The sequence below is a fragment of the Durio zibethinus genome, chromosome 12 (genome assembly GCF_047325235.1).
Source record: "Durio zibethinus cultivar Kanyao isolate XHJ-2024 chromosome 12, ASM4732523v1, whole genome shotgun sequence".
Classification (NCBI taxonomy): domain Eukaryota; kingdom Viridiplantae; phylum Streptophyta; class Magnoliopsida; order Malvales; family Malvaceae; genus Durio; species Durio zibethinus.
Window position 1 is genome coordinate 24,061,352 of NC_143173.1, and position 23,102 is coordinate 24,084,453.

General features: G+C 27.1%; 1 protein-coding gene and 1 long non-coding RNA gene across 3 annotated transcripts; one reads left to right on the forward strand and one right to left on the reverse strand.

The window, feature by feature from the left end:
* The first annotated feature begins 888 nt into the window (after window positions 1-888).
* Window positions 889-4,175, forward strand: LOC111296041 (uncharacterized). 2 transcript variants are annotated; one of them, XR_016326156.1, is made up of 2 exons: window positions 889-1,675; window positions 3,884-4,175. It is a non-coding gene; the product is annotated as an uncharacterized LOC111296041 (long non-coding RNA). The 2 variants fall into 2 exon arrangements; XR_002690917.2 differs by lacking the exon at window positions 889-1,675 and adding an exon at window positions 2,698-3,791.
* Window positions 4,176-4,777: 602 nt separating this feature from the next.
* On the reverse strand, window positions 4,778-6,201 carry LOC111296039 (1-aminocyclopropane-1-carboxylate oxidase homolog 4-like). Its single transcript, XM_022890050.2, has 2 exons — window positions 5,298-6,201; window positions 4,778-5,161 (listed from the first exon to the last, which is right to left on the reverse strand). The coding sequence occupies exons 1-2, from the start codon at window positions 6,186-6,188 to the stop codon at window positions 4,910-4,912; spliced, it is 1,143 nt and encodes a 380-aa protein (XP_022745785.2). The 5' UTR covers window positions 6,189-6,201; the 3' UTR covers window positions 4,778-4,909.
* Window positions 6,202-23,102: the final 16,901 nt, after the last annotated feature.

Genomic DNA, 23,102 nt, shown 5'->3' on the forward strand with positions numbered 1-23,102 from the left:
GACATATGTCGGCAGCGAGGGAAATAGGTGACTAAATATTTTCTGAATTAATTACGTATTATTGAAGTGTGCATGACATGATAAACATATTTAACAGACGACGGCTATAATATATGATTCATAGATAAAGTTATGTTTAACAAAAGTTTGAAATACTAGAACAATGTCTTTCATCTCTTGATTTAATTGTTAAAAAATTTTAAAAAAGACAAACATAAATTTTAATTCTGTCATTTTTTGTTTGTACAGACATTTACTCTCTTATAAATAAAAAAAAAAATTATTAGAATAATGAAAGATGACATTACACCAATTCGGGAATCAAATTGACATTTTGGATCGTACTGAGATGTAACAAAATAATAGACCTTTTATGGCACTCGTGATTTTGCTCCCTACAACGCAATCTCCGCATCATGGCTTCTTGAATCTAATAATTTTAAATATAATATAATAATATTATATAAAAATAATATAATATATATTTAGTGTAAATTATATTAACATGATTAAAATATGATATTATTTATATTATATTAGTGTTAAATAATAATGATATATTTAATATATGATATTATTTATATATAAAAAAATTTATAATTTATTTTAATTTATTTGAAAAATAAATTTTGATATTTAAATAAATTATAAATTTTTAATTTTTAAATATTTTTTTACAATATTAATTTAAATGATATTTTTATTTAAATTAATTAATTAATCATATATAATCATATTATTCATATATAATTATATTAATCCTATCATGTTATTTAAATATAAATTAATTTTAAATATATTAATTTATATAACATATAATAAATATAATAAAAATATTATATTTATATTTAAATTATTTGCATCATTTAAATATTCATACCCATTCATATAAAAATTATTCATTTCATATAAAAATTATTCATACATTATGCCTGAAATCATATTTAACAGAAAACAGGACACGATAATTGTCGTGCCTACAAATAGCCAATCGTCACAGAAACTGAACGTATCTCAGTTGAAAACAAAGAAACACTGCCAAAAAAAAAAAAATATACATAGACGCACTTTGTAAACCACCAGAAGTCCCACCACACAGATTAAACCATCAACCTCCACTGCCAAATCTCCAAAAATCAACAAATTTTCAAACAAAAATTCCCTTGCTTTTTACCAAAAAAAAAAAAGAAACAGTCCTCACCGAAGTGAGGAACCGAGCAGAAGCAAAAAAAAAAAAAAATCAATCAGAAAATTTTGGTGAACCGTTTGGGGGTGATCTGTTGAAGCAAAAAAAAAGTAAAAAAAAAGAGAGACCCGTTCGGCTTGGAAGAGAAGGAGGAAGGAGGGGAAGAAAGAGGAGAAGAAGAAGAAGACGAAGGTGAAACGAAGAAAAGTAAAAATGGGGGGAAGACTTTGGCCAAAAAAGGGAACAACAAAGAAAGAACTCCGGGGGCGTTCGATTAGTTTAGGACTTCTGAAAAAAAAAAAAAACGGAGAGAAAGAAAATGTGTTAGAAAAGTCAAAAGGAGTTGGTTAAAACGTGGATTGGGAATCGGTCATTAAGGAAAAAAGGGCATAGGAAGCCGAGTGGGTTGCATTTGTGGACCTAACTGAAGCCTATTCCATCATAAGCCCAGTCCAAGCATTTTGGGTTTAAGGACCATAAATTTGTTGGGTATGTTTTCTTATCTTTTGTCTTGATGTATTATATTATTTGTTTTAATATTTTTATGTATTTTAATAATTTTTTTATTACTAAATATTTTTTAACATAAACTTGAAGTGGTTGAAAATAAATTTGATGTGGATAGTTGAGATCTTTAATACTAAAAAAATTATTAAATAATAAATAAATAAATAAAATAACAAATCAGAGATAAAAAAATTTTATTTGGTGATTAGATCTTAAGGTAATTCGAATAATGATACTTAAAAAATTTTTAAGTAAAAAGATTTTTTTTAAATACTACAAACGTATTAGAATATTTATAAAAAAATTTTAATATAATAAATTTTTTTTTCATAAAATAAAAAATTAACTAAAAATTTATTAATAAAAATAAGAAAAAAATAAGAAAAAAGTTTCTGATAACAAGATTTTATGGTATTTTAAATAGTGATACCTAAAAAATTTCTATATTAAAATTTTTTTAAATACTACTAACGTATTAAAGTATTTATAAAAATAAAATTTTTTTTTCTTTTAAAAAATACGATAAATAAAAAAACTAATAATTTTTTTGAAAGAAAAAATAAAATATGTGTATTAACATTTTGTCATTTGCATTGCATATATATCTTTTTTTTAAATAAGTATGAATTCCAAAAAATAGAATAATTAAAATATCCGAGTAGTAAGTTTTAAAAAACCTTTAGATGATAAATTTTCTTTAAATATTAGTATTGAAGTATTTTTTAGAACTTTTCAATAATAAGATTTTAATTTTTTTTTTGAATAAAATAATAAAAAAACCAAAATTGTGATGAATTGATAGATACCAAATTTAAGATCATTTTTATCAAGATTCAAAAATTAACATATAATTAATTGGTATTATTTTAAATGAGTGCTATGAGAATGTTTTTTTTTTCCTACACGTAACTGATTCTTAAAATTAAATTATTTATCTAATTCTAAAATTATCTTTTTAATTAATTTTAATTAATTTTAAAATTTTATTAAAAAAATAAGTTTTAATAGATGGTTAATGACATTTAACCAAAAAAAAAATTGATAATAAATTTTTTTTATTTTTAAATTCGTCTAACGGCCCAAAAACATTACAACAAATATTGGATTGATTATCACCAAACAACAACTTATAGATAGAAGAAACAAAAAAAAAAAAAAAACCATTTGAAGCGGCCGACCAAATAAGTTGATCTTCCTATACGGAGACAAGTGAAATAAAGTTAATTGCTGTTTAACTTCATCCGAAATATCTCCAATTCTGATCCAATCCCAGCTAACATTGAGGTTCACGTAATCACTAACACAATGCGAGTCATCTAATTCAGTTGTTAGTCGGTTACATCTTGTCTTGAAAGATTGACTACCCAGCCACTTATCACACCAAAGAAATTCGGTTCCCATTGAAAGCAAGTTTTCCGGAACCTTAATCCACCAAACTCTTAAACTCCAGATAACGAAAGAATCATGTTTCTTCATTGTTTGGAAAAAGAGTACACCTTTTAAGTTCTTAGCACGTAACAACCTAAACCATAAACCGCTGTCTTCTTTTGTCAATTTGCAGCTAAGCTTAGCTAGCAAAGCCTTATCCATATCCAAGGTCTTTCGGATGGGCGAACCCCATCCCTTTAAGGACGATGAATTTTGACCTATTTAATCAAAGCCACTTTCCTAACCCCATCAAAACCACCCCACAAGAAATTTCTGTTCAGTGCATCAATTTCCTTAGCCACTGATGCTGGGAGTTTTACCGCTTGCATGGTATAATTGGCAATAGTATTGGTGACGGACCAAATCAAAATTGCTCTGCTTGCTAAAGACAGTTGCTTCACCTTCGAAGAACTTGGTCTGTTTTGTACTTTTTCCACAAATCCTCTATAATTTTGTTTAGAAGTCAGTGATGAGTTTTCCGGAAATCCAAGATAAGTTCCAAAATCGGAACAGTGCTGTATTCCAGTAATAGAGCCAAAGTCGACTACAAACGTTTTGAAACATTTGATGATGTAAAGAATTTTAATTTCCCAAATTTCATTTCTGTTTCATCATTTGAAGTAATTACATAGAGCTCTTGCTCGTTCAGGCACGAAAATTGGCCGCATAGGTACAATTCTCTCATATTATTTCTCACAGTTTTATTATGTCCATTCACGTCAACTCTTGTAAACTTGACATCTGACCTTCTTTTCGCCTCAGAGGATGTTACCCCCATTCCCACTGACAGTAACCGTAGAAAGGGTGGCAGACGCGGAAGAAGCCCGTGATTCTTTGCTTCATTTCTATTAACTCAGCTGCTGCTTGCTGTGCTTGGAGTTCTCTTTCTTGTTTAAACAAATTTCTGTTTAGATTCAAGGTTGTTGCCCTGTTCCTCTAGTTACACATTTGTAGTTCCAGGATGGATTTTGATCTTAATTGACCGAGACAAAAGTTGTGCAACTCTTTAATCCACCTTTGAAAATAAGCTTGTATTGTTCTTGCTTTTCCTTGAGGAGTTATATTGTGGTTATGGGAGATAAGAACTTCCCGCTTTTGTTTGACGGCTGTGGGATTCCAGTCTTGAGATAAAATGCTTGCCCATGTCATAGTTTTTCAGCCCTTGATGTTCCACTGAACTTAGGGGCAATGGGCATCAGTATTATTAGCAGCTTTAATTTACTTTGTTGCTAATGCCTCGTCCTTTAGTATGAATTTTTCTTGCCATCGATGTTGGTGATGGATTTCATTGAAAGCAATAGATTTTAATTTCCAAGCTATAGAATGTGAATTTCGTTAAGCCTGATTAACGAATTAACAGGGTCAGGCTTATTTCAAATAAACAAATGAATATTTATATTCTTTATTCTGTCACTTTGGGCTTAAATTGAATAACAGAATTTTCTGTAATGAAAAAAAAAAGCATGGTTTCTCCATTTTAATTTCCCTATTTCCATGTTGAAAATAGCAAATCCATATATGTGAACTATAACGGCAAGACCGTAACTCTCGAGGTCGAGAGCAGCGACACCAGTGACAATGTCAAAGCCAAGATCCAAGACAAGGAAGGCAAATCTTACAGGAAAAAATGAAAAAGATGAAGCCCCCATTATCAAATAGAAAAGAAAATCATTCTTATTCATTAATGTCATTAGGATAATCATAAAGAAAAGCAGCAATCAAGAATTGCCATGGGTGTGGCATGTGCTTACAATATTCTTATTTTCTAAGTGATTTGATTCAAAGGGCTTAAAGCTTAAGCTTATCGACCAGGGACTTGCTGTCCAGTCCTTTGCTGTAAAAGTTATTAACAAAATCAGCCGTGGTGAATTGACGATAACGAGGTGGTTTCTCTGCTGACACCAACTCTGGCAAAGGTCCATACCCAGATTCTTCCCATTTGCTAAAATTCAGAAACTCGACCACTGAGATTCGTGGCTCTTCGCATGAATTAGCTCGAGCTCGATGCTGAACACTGTTGTATTCACCATTGGAAATGATCTGCATGCGCTCCAATACAAGAAAATCAATTCAAACTACTAAATTGAACTTGATCTGATCTTCTGCTTCTGATTATTTATTCTTTAAACTCTCTTAACAGTTATTTAAGAAAAAGTTCTTGATAATTTATAATCACCTGAAGCAAGTCGCCGATATTTATTACCAACGCTCCAGGAAGGGGCTTCACATCCACCCATTCTTCTCCATGTTTCACTTGCAACCCTGAAACCTGGTTCTGAAGCAAAACTGTTAGAGTAGTTGAATCCGTATGTGAGGTAAGCCCTAGTGTGAGATTAGGTTGAGGACAATACGGGTAGTAGATACCCACAAAAAGCCTCGCACCGGAAAGGGTCATGTCCTTAAACTTGCTAGATTCTAATCCTATCCCTTCACACAACAGCTCCATCACATCTTCAGCAACTTTCTTGGCGCAACAGTCCCATTCAAGTGACTCTTTTCTCAATATCTCTGGTATATCTTCGACCTTTGCACTTTGTTCTTTTGGTGACATCCAAATCTGAAGATAGTCATGCCAGGTAGCTGCTTTGGCACGATACAGATCGTTATTGCTGGAATAAAGCATGCTACTTCTCTCTTCACGGCTATAGTACTTAGCCTTGATTTCTTTCGGCTGTTCGTGAAATGATTTGACTGCTTCAATAGTCTCCTCCAGCAATGAGACGGGGATTCCATGGTTGATTACTTGGAAGAAACCCCATTCACTGGCTGCTTCTTTGATTTGCTGAACGAGTTTGGGACGGTGAGCTTGTGAGGTAATGTTTTCCAGGTCGATTACAGGGATGCTAGTGTTTGTTTGATAAGGATTAAGAGTGGAAAGAGTTTCAGGTGGTTGTATAAAAATTTTGGGAATGGAAGCTATGCCTGAATCTATCAGGCCCTTGACTCCAACTTTGGACCGAGCAAATTCTTTAATATCTTTCATCCGATCATCATTTGAAGTACTTACATCACTAGTAGCAGCTGCCATTTTCTTGAATGTGATTGTTTCCAAGGATTTCAGTTTCATACAATTTTTTCACTCCGTCGTTGAGATATAAATTATAATTAATGCATCTGGACCCATCATTAAAGAAGTGGGAAAATAATAATGTGGACCCATCTTTGCCGAAAAATGGGGAAGAAGATGGAACACCTAATCTGCTTTGTCACAAAAAATCCATTACGTATGTTTTGGCTTCAAAAGTAAATCAAGTAAAAGCACGAGCAGATAAAAAGTAAAAGATTTTGGTGATGGAACTCCATATAAATTTGATACATTCCGCGTAATTTTAATTATGGTTAATTAATTATAATATAAAAATTATAAATGATATCTTAAAAGTTTATCGAATAATTGCTGCTTATTTTCACAAAATTTTAAAAAAATTATTTGAGTATCTTAATATTAAATTTTTTAAATGGCATGATTTTTAATATTAAAAAACTAAAAAAATAAAATAACTTTAAAATTTAAAACACTAACAGTTTTAGATATAAAAAAATTTTAATTTTGAGATATTTAAAAAAACGAAAAGGGCATATATATATATGTTATAAAGTTTATTAACTTTGTGAGTATCATCATCTTAATTTTATTTATAAAGTTAAAAGTTTTTGCTTTTTAATATATCAAATAATTTTTTATATAAAAAATTATTAAATAAATTATTACTAAAATATTTTAATTTCATAAATAAAATTAAAAATGATGATACATATCTCTTAATATATATTTTAAAAAATAAAAAAATAATTTTAAAAAATTATATATATATATATATATTCATCATCTTAATTTCATTACAATCAATGTATCAAATAATATCTTTTATTTTAATTGCAGTCCATTAGTTTGTTTTTGTCCACCGGTCATAGCTGGAAGTTGGAGCCGCTGCAGCCATTTTTTCCAGCACACCGCTTTCTGACAATTGTCAATGAATACAGAAATTAAGCTATGGCAATTTATTTATAAATAGATAAAGTTATGTTTAAGAAAACTGTGAAATGCTATAATATTGGAAGATGACATCACTCCAACTTGGGAATCAAATTGATTTTTTGGGGACAAACATGAAGGCTAATGGGAAAATTTTATTTACTCAGTTGAAATATTTATTGAAAATGAAATTCAAATTATACAATTTTTGAAAAAATGAATAAGAATGATAATAAAGTGGATATCTATTATTTTTAAAATATTCGTATTTAAATTTATTTAATATTTATTATATATCTAATCTATTTAAGTTTAATATTATTACTTAAATTTAAATTTATTTAAATAAATATTATCTGCTTAAATATTTGAAGCAATTAAAATTTTTATTTATTTAAAATTTTTATCACAATATAAGATAAACAAAATTTTAATTTAAAATTTAAATTTACTCTTAATTAATAATAAATAAATAAGTTTTTTTAAAATTTAAAATCTTCTACAAACATAAAATTATATATATTTAACATATATAAACGGATAATAAATTTGAATACAAATTTAAATATTTGTTATTATTTGTTAAAACATAAATATATATGAATATTATTTATTCAAAGAATATCATCAATTCGAATAATAAATTTTTTATTTAAATTTATTAATTATTTATTTTTCGCTATTTAAATTTAATATAAATAAAACTAATAATAACAAAGATTCATTTATTTATTATTAGTTGGCATTTGTAGAAAGGAAGGCTAATTGGAATCGAATTGACATCACAGCAACTTGGGAATCAAATTGACATTTTGGGGATTAACAGGAAGGAAAATGGGGAAATTTTATTTACTGTGTTTGTACAATCAGTTGAAATATTTGTTGAAAAGGAAATGCAAATTATACAAATTTTGAAAAAAGAAAATATTGTTATAGCACTTTGGATATTCTAAGTTTTTAATTAAAAAGAAATCTCTTTTGATTTCCAACCAGATGTCTCATCATGCGCCTACTATTTCTTTCATTATCTTCCTATTACAGTTTTTTTTCCTTGTTAAATGTTATGCCTTTCCAGAAAGCTTTAATTGTTATAGTATAGTCAACTAGATTCCGCTTTAATAGTAAGGAGGGTTAAGATTTTCGGTTCAAATTTTATTGCGTATAAATTTAATTAATTTATAATTTATTAATTGATGTGCACCGTGGCCAGAAGTGGCTCGTTAGACGTTCAAGAACCATGATGTGTGGAGATTGCATTGTGGACCGCAAAATTACGAGGGCCATGTCATCTTCCATTATTCTAGCATTTCAAACTTTTGTTAGATATAACTTTATCTGTGAATCACATATTATAGCCCTTCGTTTGTTAAATATGTTTATCATGTCATGCACACTTCAGTAACATGTAATTAATTCAGAAAATATTTAGTCTTCTATTTCCCTCGCTGCCGACATATGCTATAATTTTTTGTAGTCATTTTTATAATCAAATTTCATAATTTCGGGAAGCAATGTTAGATATAGTAATTTTAAATTAGATATAGTAATTTTAAATTAGATATAATAATATGATATAAAAATTATATAAAATATATATATTTAATCTAATTATATTTTTCATTTTATTTATATAGATATGATTATAATACAATATTATTTATACCGTATTTTTATCCAATAATAATAACATGTTTAACATACAATATTATTTATAACATAAAAAAATTAAAAAATTATTTTAATTTATTTCAAAATTATGTTTATTATATTATTTTGATATTTAAATAAATTTTTAATTTTTAAATAATTTTATTTAAATATTAATTTAAATAAATTTTTTATTTAAATAAATTATTTAATTATATCTAATTATATTATTCATATATAATTATTTTAATCATATCATATCATATTATTTCAATATAAATTATTTTTAAATATATTAATTATATCGTGTAATATATAATATGTATAATAAATATATTATATTTATATTTTTTAAATATTTATATTATATTTATGTAAAAATTATTCGTATAAAATCATAATCGACACAAATCACGACATGATAACATGAATTGGCAAGCCAACAAATAGCCAATCGTCAAAGCCACTAAACTTATCTCAGTTCAAAACAAGGAAACACCTTGCCAAAAAAAATTCCCATGGCTGCACCCTTGTAATCCACTAGAAGCCCAACCACACAGATTCCACCATCAACCTTCACTGCCAAATCTTCAAAAATCAACAATTTCTCAAACAAAAATTCCCTTGCTTTTTACCAAAAATAAACAAACAAAAAGAAAACAAAACAGTCCTCACCGAAGTGAGGAACCTAGCAGAAGCAACTAAAAAAAAATCAATCAGAAATTTTTGGTGAACGGTTGAAGAAAAAAAAAGAGAGATCCGTTCGGCATGGGAGAGGAGGAAGAAGGAAGGAGGGGAAGACGAACGAGAAAGGAAGAAAAGTAAAAATCGGGGGAAGACTTTGACAGAAAAAAGAGCAAAAAAGGAAATAACTTGGGGGGCGTTCGGTTAGTTTAGGACTTCGGGAAAAAAAAAAAAAAAGAGAGAGAGAGAGAGAAAGAAAGGAAAGGGTTTTAGAGAAGTCAGAAGGACAGGGTTAAAACGTGGGATTGGGAATCGGTCGTTAAGGAAAAAGGGACATAAGAAGCCAAGTGGATTGCATTTGTGGACCTAACTCAAGCCTATTCCATCGTAAGCTCAGACCAAGCATTTTGGGTTTATGGATCACAAATTTATTGGATATGTTTTTTTATCTTTGTTTTGCTGTATTATATTATTTATTTTAATATTTATTTGTGTTTTAATATTTTTTAATATAAACTTGAAATGGTTGAAAATAAATTTGATGTGATAGTTAAGATCTTTAGTGTTATAAAAAATTATTAAATAATAATAAAATAAATAGATAAATAAATAAAAGATAGGAAATTTTTACTTAATGATGAGATTTTAAAATAATTTGAGTAGTGATATTTAAAAAATTTTTAAGTGAGAATATTTTTTTTAAATACTATCAGTATATTAGAATATTTATAAAAAATTTTCAATATAATAAAATTTTTTTTCATAAAATAAAAAATTAACTAAAAATTTATTAATAAAAATAGTAAAAAAATTAAAAATTTTTATCCAATAACGAGATTTTATGGTATTTTGAATAGTGATACCTAAAAAATCTCTAGATAAAAATTTTTTTTAAATATTACTAGCGTATTAGAGTATTTATAAAAATAAAAATTTATCTTTTCTTTTAAAAAATACAATAAATAAAAAAACTAATAATTTTTTTAAAAGAAAAATAAAATATGTTCATCGACATTTTGTCATTTGCATTGTGTACTTATCTTTTTTTTAAATAAATACAAATCCCCGAGAATGGAATTATTAAAATGTCTTAGTAGTGCATTATAAAAAACCCTTAGATAAGAAATTTTCTTTAAATATTACTAGCATATTGAAATATTTTTTAGAACTTTTCAATAATAAGATTTTAATTTATTTTTTTCAAATAAAATAATAAAAAAGCCAAAATTATGATAAATAAAACAAGTTAAGGGAATTATTGATAAATACTAAATTTAATATCATTTTTGTCAAGATTCAAAAGTTAACATATAATTAATTAGTATCATTTTAAACAAGTGTTGTGCTGATGTTAATCATTCTCCACATATAATCTACTCTTGAAATCAAATTATTTAGCAAATTCTAAAATTATCTTTTTAATTAATTTTAAGATTTTATTAAAACGATAAGTTCTATTAGGTGATTAATAACACTTAACCGAAAAAAAGATTGGTGATGACTTTCTTTTATTTTTAAATTCATCTAACGGTCTCAAACCATTACAACAAACATTGGTTTGATTATCACCAAACAACAACCTATAGATAGCAGAAATAATAAAAAAAATCATTTGAAGCATTCGACCAAATAAGTTGGCCTTCCTAAACGGAGACAAGTGAAATAAAGTTAATTGCTCTTTAACTTCATCTAAAGTATCTCCAATTCTGATCCAATCCCAGCCAACATTGAGACTCATATAATCACTAACACAATGCGAGTCATCTAATTCAGTTGTTAGTTGGTTGCATCTTGTCTTGAAAAATTGATTACCCAACCACTTATGATGTTGGAAATTGATGTTTGAGATGCAGAGATTAATTGCAAATAAAAAAATTCACAGAGAAGATAACTCACAAGAATTTGAATAATAGCAGAATATGATTATTGGATTAAAAGATATAAAAGTTTACTACTAAGACTAAAAACTAAGGGATACAGAAACAGTACCTTAAGAATTTTAATATTGGATACAGAATAATAGAAATTCACCACTCTAGGAAATCTACTTAATAGATACAGAACTTGAAGAACAATTCAAAAAATTGCTTAAGGATAAAAAAAACTCTATTCTCCTTCTACCAAAGAATAGTAAAAAATATATAGGCTAAGAACATTCCTTCAAGTATGGGAACTCATTTACTCATATAGATTACATTGCTAGAATTGTGCCTAAAATCAAGATATTTGCATGTGAACTCATTTACTCTTATAGCTTACATAATAATGAATCTGACCATAATCTCATTCATATTCATGCTTTTTTTTTTTAGCTAGTGTGAACACAATATTCTTATTTTAGCCTACCTTATTTTTTCATTTATTTAGTGGATTTGGACCAATGATAGGTCTATCTTATTTTTTGGATAAGTTTACCTTTGTCTCAGCCTAAGTTGTATGATGTACAGATACTCCAATGTCAATCTCTTCTAGTTGGAAAAGATTTATCATCAAGTCTGAACTAGTATTCTCACCATAATAGGGTGACAAATCAATAATATTAAAGGTGAAAGATACTCTATAAGAATCGAAAAACTCTATCTTGTAGGCATTCTTCTTAATATGTTGAAGAATTCTACATGAGCCATTTGTCTTAGGTTGTAATTTGTCAAATTTTTTTATAAAAAATTTTTTTTTTTGCAAGTTAATCCATACCAAATCATGTTCTTTGAACTTCGCATGTCTTCAATGTATGATTATTACCCTTCTATATTTTTTATTTTTTTATAAAATTTTATTTTAAACCTGTTCATGAAATATTTTGATACTTTTTATTTATTTTTTTACATCTTCATCAAAATGCTGATTAGTATATAGTTGAATTAAAACCAAATGACAGATTGCATTCTTACTAAAAACAATTTTAAAAGTGCTGCAACTAATGGTTTAACTTGGTGAATGGTTGTAGGCAAACTCCATTTATAGTAAAACAAGTTCCTATTGTTTTAGTTTCTTTCTCACATAACTTCTCAATAAAATTTTTAAGCTGTGATTGATAACTTTAGTTTTCTCATTGGTTTTGAGAATAATGAAAAGAACTATACTTGAGATTGGTGCCAAGCTTCCTTCAAAAGGTGCGCTGAAAAAATGACTAAGAAACTTGAAATCTCATTTAGACACCATGGATGTAGAAACTCTATGTAGCCTTACAATTTCTCTCAAATACGGATCAAAAACATGAAAAGCATCATAGTTTTGGTACAAGGAACAAAATAGTCATATTGAAAAAATGATCTACAACCACTATGATGGAGTCCTTATAGTGTTTCTCTATAGAGAATGCCAAACAATGTTTGTTGATCTTGATCTTATTTTCATATTGCAACCTTGACAACTTGTAGGGATAATAATGTTTCATGTTTTTTCGGTTTAGTCGCTGTACCAAAAAGTGGATACCTTATTCTCAAAGCTGCCACTATTAATAATCACTTCACATGCCTTATCATGAGCAGTGCATTTAATGTGAAATTTATTCTTGTGTAATCAGTCTTTTTTTTTACATGCACATTACTTAAGCTGTATTGTATAACAGGTGAGGATTCAAAATTACCATAAGTCTTTTTAACATTTTTTTTTAAATCTTAGAGTACTTCAATGGGTTCTTCTTCAGCATATTCAAGTTCTTTATCTTCAACCAACATAACTATCTTGAGATTTAGACATTCAAAATGTATATGCCTAACTCTTTGGCTCTTAAAGTGTTTTCGGGTTTGAGTGTTGACAGCACTAGATTATGGTTTGTTAGGAATGGCTTTTTCTTTCTTTGACGATAGATTTGAATGAGGTTTGGTAGAAACACTAGTCTTGGATGTGATTCCCTTTTTTATGTATTCTTCTACCAAGAGATCCTTTTACTTCTAGTTATGAAGCTAAGAAAGACATATTAATAGATGTTGTCTGGAAGATACTTCTTTTTCAATTCTCTTTTCATCTTATCCCTATTTGTAATTTTTTTCTACCTTCTCTTTCCCTTTACTTTTTCAAAATTTTTCACTAAAAAGATGCATACTTTTTAAGTTTGATGGCCACTAGCTTCATCTTGCAATGTTTAAAAGCTTTATGGTATTCAAATATGCGTTTCACTGTGTGTAGCCAATCTAAAAATTCTTCAAGTTGCATCTTCCTTTCGAACTCAGTAATTTTTATCTTCGGATTGAATATACTAGGTTGAAGTGGGTTTTTGGGTGGATAATTTTTGACTTAATGAGGGTGAGATAGGGTGCTATCATCAGAATTGCTATTGTTTCTATGGTATGGATTGGTTCCTCTTTTATCTTGTTTATTGCCTCTTTATCTCCTCTCTTTTCTTGTATATGCAACTGATGTTGTAGTTAAAAGATTTGTTACCATATCTCCTCTATAAAGGCATCTCTTGGGTCAACATTGGTAGTTTCTGTAACGTCGATGTTGGCTTCAATCTCTTTTACTGGTGTTTGATGACGATAACCTACCATAGCTCTGATACTAATTTGATGTCAGAATTTGATGTTTGAAATGTGAAGATTAACTACAAATAGAAAAACTCACAAAAAAGATAACTCATAAGAATTTGAATAATGATGGAATATGATTATTGGATTAAAAAGGATAAAAGTTCATCACCAAGACTAGAAATTAAGGGATATAGAAACACCATCATAAGAATTCTAATCGAGGATACAGAATAATAGAAGTTTACCACTCTAAGAAATTTACCTAAGAGATATAAAACTTGAAGAACAATCTAAAAGATTGCTTAAAGATAAAAAAAATTTTATTCTCTTTCTACCAAAGAATAATAAAAAAATATATAGGTTAGGAACATCCCTCCAAGCAAGGGAACTTTTAAATTGCATTGTTAGAATCATGCCTAAAATCAAAGGTTTGCATGTGAACTCATTTACTCTTATAGATTACATAATAATGAATCTGACCATAATCTCATTCATATTCATGCTCTATTTTTTTAGCTAGTGTGAATACAATCTCTCTATTTCAGTTCATCTTATTTTTGTATTTATTTAGTGGATTTAGACCAATAATAAATCTATCTTATTTTTTGGATAAGTTTACCTTAGTCTTAACTCAAGTTGTATGATGTGCAGACATTTCGGTGTCAACTTATCACACCAAAGCAATTCGATTCCCATTGAAAACCAGTTTTCTGAAACCTTAAACCACCAAACTCTTTATTCCAAATAACAAAAGAATCATGTTTTTTCATTGTTTGGAAAAAAGGTACACATTTTAAGTACTTAGCACGTAACAACCTGACTTATAAATCGTTATCTCCTTTTGTCACTTTGCAACCAAGTTTAGCTAGCAAAGCCTTATTCATATCCAAGGTTTTTTGAATGGGCAAGCCCCATCCCTTTAAGGACGATGAATTTTAACTTATTTAATCAAAGCCACTTTCATAACCCCATCAGAATGACCCCATAAGAAATTTATGTTCAGTGCATGAATTTCCTTAACCATTGATACTAGGAGTTTTACTACTTGCATGGTATAATTGGCAATAGTATTGGTGACGGACTAAATCAAAATTGCTCTGCTTACTAAAGACGATTGCTTCATTTTTGAATAACTAAGTCTGTTTTTTACTTTTTCCACTAATCCTCTATAATTTTGTTTGGAAGTCAATGATGAGTGTATCGAAAATTCAAGATAAGTTCTAAAATCGAAACAGTGCTGCATTCTAGTAATAGAGCCAAAGTCGACTATCAAGCATTTTGAAACATTTGATGATGTGAAAAATTTTAATTTCCCAAATTTCATTTTCTAACGTAAAAAAGCACAAAATCTATTTAAATAGTCACCATAATTGTACATTGTTTAGTCAAGCTTCCCCAAGCAAATCATCACAAAGAAAACATGTGAAAATTGAGGACCACATTTGGATAATGCAGGGACGGATCCAGGATTTACACTTAGTGGGGGCAAAAATATATAATACTGAATATATATAAATAAACTAAAATGCATAAAAAGCCTACTTTATATATACACAGAAATAACATATTACAATTGTTCTCTTCGAGTTTTCATATTTTGAAAGCGTCGTAAAATCTTTTCATTATCAATAGTATAAAATATATCTTTCTCTATATATGTAACCAAGCAATTATTTATCCAAGATCTCTCAGTCGGTTATACAAGCAATTCTTCACAATCTTCATAGTAGAAAAAGCTCTTTCAACTGATGCAATAAAAACTAGTAGTATCAAACTTAATTTTACAAGTAAGTATATCAATGGACACATAAAATGTTTTTTCGTCTCAACAAATGTTATGGAAAGGTCACTGATACTTTTCAAACTTGTAAACTCATTATGAGATCTTAAATCAACAATGTAATTTTCAAGTTGATTGTCAAAACCTAGTAGCTCCACATTAGAAAATTCAATTGGATAAAGCTGAGCAAGACGAATCAACTTTTTCTTATCTAAAGCTACAAAAGAATTACAAAGATTTAAAGTAGCCACACAAAGAAATAACTTTATATTCATCCAATTAAAATGATTGTTAAGCTTTTGAAGTTGTATATCAATTACTGTGCAAAATAACTCAACCCGATAATAACATAAATTTGTCATTGTTTGAACATTACGTTGAGGTCTTCCATGAGTTACAAACATATCATCCATATTTGAGATGCCAATATTATTTTTTTTCACAAAATAAAGAAATCTCATTATGCAAAGACTCTCATCCATTATCTCTCATTATTTGTAGTCATTATTTCGCTACTTTTACTAATGCCATTGCATTCATAATATCTTGATCTCACTTTTGTAATGCCAAGGACAATTCATTTGTAATCTTCAAGATATTTTTCATCAAATGCAAGTTGAAAACAAAGTTAAAAGATTGAGTTAAGTTTAATAAAGCAAAAGTTTGACCTTTTTGCTCCAAACTATTTTCATCCTCCACAATAATTTTAAGCACATCAATAATGAAACTAAACATAAGGATCAAATTTATCAAAGTCCCATAATGTGAACCCTATCGTGTATCCACAACTTGTTGAAGACTTATTTTTTGATTTAAACCATTTCTCATAGAAAGTTCACTGATTTATAATGCCTCAACAATTTTATCAAGTTGCTTTTCTCGAAAAACATCTCTTTGCTTACATGAAACCCAAACAATAGTCATTACATTTGTCACAATGTTGAAAAGTAATGTAATTTGAACATGATTCTTTGCCACGGCTACAATTGTCAATTAAAGTTGATAAGCAAAATAATGCACATAATAAGCAAATGTATTATCTTTCATGATCAAAGTTTTTAATCCATTGAATTCTCCTTGCATGTTGCTTGTTTCATCATAATTTTGCCCACAAATTCTTGACATACTCAAATTATGCTTAGAGAATAATGCTTCAATAGCTGTTTTAAATGACAAAGTGGTTGTATCACCGACATTTATTATACCTAAAAAACATTCAATAACATGCCCTTTAGAATCCACATAGTGCAAAGCAATAATAGCTTGTTCTTTGATTAAAACATTATGAGATTCATCAAGTAAAATGAAAAATAATCCATCTAGAAAATCTTTCATAATAGTATTGATAGTCTTAATTGCTACAACACGAATAAGATCTTTATGAATATCATGTGCTATCACTTTTGAATTTTTTGATGCATTCTCTAAAATAACACTATTGATGGTTTCATTATGATTAACAAGAAATCTAAGAAACTAAAAAAAAAATTTCTTGATTGTGAGAATTCTCAGTTTCATCTTTACTACGAAATGCCAAACCTTGACATAAAAGAAAGCAAATGCAATCAAGTGTTGCAGTTAAGTGAACTCGATAATCTTTTCGTGCTTGATCAGATTGTTTTGTAAAAGCAAATTGAATATGTTGCTTTTGATTTTGCAAATCTTGACAATACTTAAAAACTTTGTTATGAGCACTATTAAGAACTCCAACATCAATATCAAATATTTTTTTTTTTCAATTAGTGAATCCATTTGAAACAAAATAATCACCACATATTTACTTTCCAATATCTATTTTATAAAAATAACAACACAAACAAAAAGCAGCATCCTTCTCTATATTATATTCCAACCAATTAGCATAATCTTTAAATCATGTAAGAATAAAATGACATAATGCATTTTCAATTTTTCTTTGGGGAAAATTATGTTCATAAGATTGACATGGACCCTTTTGCAAATATGCTCTTTGAAACTTGTCTGTATCATTAGTGTTATAGTTCAAAATTTTTTGTCGTAACCCAAGATCCAAAAGAAGATCATCTAAGTTTAATTCAACACAAACTTACTTTGCACAATGATGTGTACCACTAGTATTGATTCCATATGATTCTTAAAATATTGGCTTCCTTTTAATAAAATATTTCTCCATAACTAATTAAAGTAAATAGTTTAATTTATGTAATTTATAAAAAATAAGAAAACATATTCAAAATATAATTATGCATGGTAATGAAGATCAACCAACTCTATATTTGAAATATATAAGTAGAAATGCAATTCAAATATTGTAAATATATTGCCATGCAAGAAATTGGATAAAACTTCTAACTAGTTTTATAATCTCCATATAAAAATTAATCTTTGCCAAACTTAAAGTTAATTTAAATAAAGAAAAATATAAAACACAAAAAACTCAAACATGATAAAAAAAAATTACATGCTATCAATAACATTATCAAATTATTTCATCAATATAATAAATTTTAAATAGTAAATAAAAACTCTATCACATTGACTTATTGACTAATTATAAATATATATATATATAATTACTTACTTGAATATCTTGTTGGAAGAAGAAGATAATCAACTTGTAATTTGATTCTTTAATTTAGTGACTTTCTTTTACCCCTTTTTACTTTCTTTAGTTTCCTTTTCTGGTTCTTCCTATTAAAAATTTGTCTTACTTTCTTGGTTTGAAAAAAGAAAAGCGATAAGCAGGAAAGGAAGAGGAAAACTGATAGTGTTTTTTCAATGAATTCACTTGCTCTTTTTTTTTATAATAACTTTAAAATATTTCTTTATTTAAATATCTATCACTTCTAATTAATGCAACTTTTGACTTTTTACATCTATCATATATTTTGTTTTTATTTTTTGTGGGGACATTATAATGGAAATAAAAACTTTTAACATTTTTATATTTATTTTTAAGGGATATAAAAATCGCAGTGAGGGCTGCCCTCACTGCCCCTTCTATGTATCCATCGCTAATTAATCTTGCAGCTTTTGGTAAAATCGTTGTGCATTTTATGAGTGTTTGATTTTGTGTTTTATGAGTCACCCATATTTTCAAGGAGGTAGTATATATATAGTTATCTATCATGATAAGGATTAATGGACGACAAAAGCAATGTTGTTTTGGGTAGTAATTCATTTTTGTTCAATATGATTTTTTCTTAGCTTAATTCTACGAATTTGTGAATTTGAATTTTCTTTAAAAATCAATTTCAGATATTGTCCAAAAAAAAAGGAAAAAAAAAACAAATTGCTACATTTTTAATAGTTTACTATTCATAAATCTTTTTTAAAATTTTTAAATTTATTATATATATAGAGAGAGAGAGTTTGATCTCAGCATTTTCAATAAAAATCAAATGAATAAAAAGTCCATAAATTATTTGTCCTTAGAAGTTGCATGATTTACATACATTTTCATTATTTTTCTTTCTTATATCGATCCCTAGCTATGGTAAAATTGTTGGTAGTTTAGAATATAGTGCATATGATCTTGGATAGAAAGATTTAGTTATTGATAAATATAATTAATTTTTGTATTAATATTATTATTTTTAAATAATTATGTTGAACAAAAATAATTATCATATAACAAATGCTCATAACTATTTAAATATAAATAAATTTTTATTCATAAATATCATAATAATACAAAATGTCATAACTATTTCAAAAGAAGCTTATGTTTATTCATTCATTATAAATAGATTTTTCAATATTGTCATTTTCACTACTTCTGATTTGAAGAGTTTTGAGGTTTTATAATATCTAAAGACATAATTACCTTTAAAAAGGTGTTTTTAACCTCAAAGCCGTAATGATCTTCTATTATTTCTCTTTTCTTTTTTATTTTTTTAATAATTTAAAGGTAATTATGAAATTCATATTTAGCATAAAGAAGATATAAGGAAAAAAATTGACAAAGTTGGTAAAATCGACTTTTAAAACAAGCATGGAAAGTTTTAATTATCCAAATAGTTTCTTGGTTAAATAAATACTAAATATAAGATAAGTTTTTTGTTATTATCTTTTTAGTTTTTATATTCTACTAAAATAATCGATGATTAATAATTCATAAGAGGCCTTGAGTTTCATTGAATTTTGCTTTCTTTATTTACTATTCTTTTAATTTTTTTATTTTGAATTAAATTATTTAACTTATGATTCATGATTTTATGGTATGTTATATGTGGATTTTCTTGATCATTGCATTGCATGGTCATGAGTAGGGCTGTAAACGAGCCGAGCCGAGCCGAATAGTGAGAAGCTCGAGCTCGAGCTCGACTCACAATTCGAGGCTCGATATTCGGCTCGAGCTCGATCGAGTTTTATTTTTCAAGCTCAAGTTCGATTCGTGATCGAATTCGAGCTACTCGAGCTCGCTCAATTAAGCTCAATTAATATGTAAAAATAAGCTCGATTCGTATACTCGACAAGAGTTCCATTATTCATGCTCGAACTCGAATTCGGACTCGAAATATTTTATTAATTAAAATAATAAAAATATATTTAAATATAAAAGCTCGATTAGGCTCGCGAGCTACTCGAGTCAGATATAAGAATACTCAAATTCGGCTTGATCGATAAGTCGAACTACTCAAGCTCGAGCTCGACTCGACAATAATCGAACCGAATTCGAGCTTTTTTCGAATTGAACCTGAGTAACTTGCGAGTACTAATGTATCATTTACACCCCTAGTCATGAGCATAAAATGGGATATGAGGTACTTGCTAGCTTTGATTATAAATCATTTATAACCTTGTTACATTTTAGTAAGATCTTGGTTATCAAATCAAAATGATAAAATTCTTGAGAATTATTTTAAGATATAAAAGAAATTGTGAATTTATAAATCTTTTTAAAAAAGAAGCAATTATATATATTCTTATCATAAAATCATATTTTACAGTCCATATTTCAATATTGCATTTTATTGACAAGAGAATGATATAGAATTCATATTATTTGAATTATATAATATTATTTCGACAAGAAATAAAATATTATTTAAGATAACTTCAATTCAATTGGAGAAGTTATATAATTTTTTGTAACTTGATAAAATGTTTTCTATTTATATGGTAAAAAAATTTCATGTATTTTATAATTTGGACACAATTTTATAATATTGTGTGGTTATACATGAAATTTTGACTATTTTTAATGACATGCACTATGGTGGATATGGCTTTAGTATCCATGATTAAATAAACTTTAAATATCCAAGAGTTGGAATGAAACTTTCAAAAAAAGACTATAAAGAGCATGAGTTTACTAGTTTTGAAGGTGATTATATTTGGTATCTTACTTATTGATGCATACTCTCATATTGAGTTGAAATAAAAGTTATGAAAATTTTATAAAAAGAAAATATTAAGATATAGAATATTTACTAGTTATTTTTCACTAAGAGTGGATTTGAAGACCTACTCCTTTAAAAAAATGACTAAATAATGAAAAGATAAATAAAATGATAACTTGATTAAATATATATGATATCTTGATAATTAAATACTATAAAGAGCATGAGTTTACTAGTTTTGAAGGTGATTATATTTGGTATCTTACTTATTGATGCATACTCTCATATTGAGTTGAAATAAAAGTTATGAAAATTTTATAAAAAGAAAATATTAAGATATAGAATATTTACTAGTTATTTTTCACTAAGAGTGGATTTGAAGACTTACTCCTTTAAAAAAATGACTAAATAATGAAAAGATAAATAAAATGATAACTTGATTAAATATATATGATATCTTGATAATTAAATGGGCAATTCTTTAATAAAAGAATGCAAATTTGCACATAGTGGAAGTGAAAAGAATCAAAAGAAATAAAAATTACTACTATTAGTACAACTTATTAAAGTAAAAATCATAAAAGGTTCTTAAATATCTGAAAAAGACTAAAATGGCTTGATTTATTTATTAAATTTATCCAATTGTATTATAAAAATAATTGCATTAGAATAGATAAACGTGTAGAAATAAAATACTTAAAATTTTATATTAATGAGTATAGAGTTGTGGCTATAACCAACATCATTTATTGCTTAAAATGACAAGAACGAGACAACAATATTTAGAGCATATAAATGATATGCAAAATAAATAGTTTGAACATATTAGCATGAAGTAATTATATTAGATATTCAAATAGGAGTAATTTTCATAAAAGATAATTGAATTCCAAGATATTTTGTTAGTAGTATAACAAGTATAATAGATTTAAACCCTTACTATTAGACACCAATAATGAGAACCAAACTTTGATTTAGTAATCTCTAATTACAAAGTTTAATGGAGAAAAACAAGTTATTGTTATGTGTCTGTCTAGTATTAGTAAAATTCATTCAAATTTTAGAAATTAGTATGATCCATAGCGTGAGGAAGATAAGTTTTTATACTCTTAAATGAATTTATTATTTAAACATCAAAAGCAATTGAAATATAATAAAAATTTTACCTATATAAATATAAAAGTGGTGCAGTTTCAATAAGAAAAATTGGAGTCTCTCTTGTACATGTTTATGAATAGGATAATCACATGACATAATAATGTTAAGGTGATTATAAACCTCTAATAGAAAAATAAATAAGTATCATATGCGTTATATATTCAATTCTGACACTAGGAGTTAAGGTTTAATCTATAGACATTATCAAGTTCGTTAGAATTTTAAGGTATATACACTGATTGAAGGTTTAAATTAAGAGATATCTTCTTGTATTTATAATATTTATTTGTATGAAATGTTAAAAATTACGCACCAATATTCCAAACTAATGGGGATTATTGGTAGTTTATATTGTAATACATCTCATATTGGATAGAAAGATTTAATTATTTATGAATAACATTAATTTTTGTGTTAATTTTATTCATATTTTAAATAATTATGTTAAACAAAAATAAGTATCATATGACAAATCATCATAACTATTTGAATATAAATAGATTTTTGTTTATAAAAGTTATTATTATACAAAAGATCATAACCATTTGAATAGAATTTATGTCTATTAATTCATTATAACTAGATTTTTTAATATAATCATTTTTACTACATCGAATTTGAAAAGTTTTGAGATTTTATTATATCTTAGAAGTACAATTGCATTTAAAAAAATATTTTTCATGTCTGAAAACCAAAATTATTTTTTATTATTTTTATTCTCTTATTTTTTTCTAACAAGAATTATATAAAGCGTTAATTGCATTAATTAAGCGTAGAGTAATTTTTTATCATCATATCACCTATAATTCTTTTTACTACAAATTTACAATTGTTGAATCACAATTAGAGTTGGCAAACAAGTCGGTTTGGCCATTCAGACTAGCTATTTTCAGATTCATATTATTTGAATTACTGTTTTTTCATTCAAATTGTCTTAGAT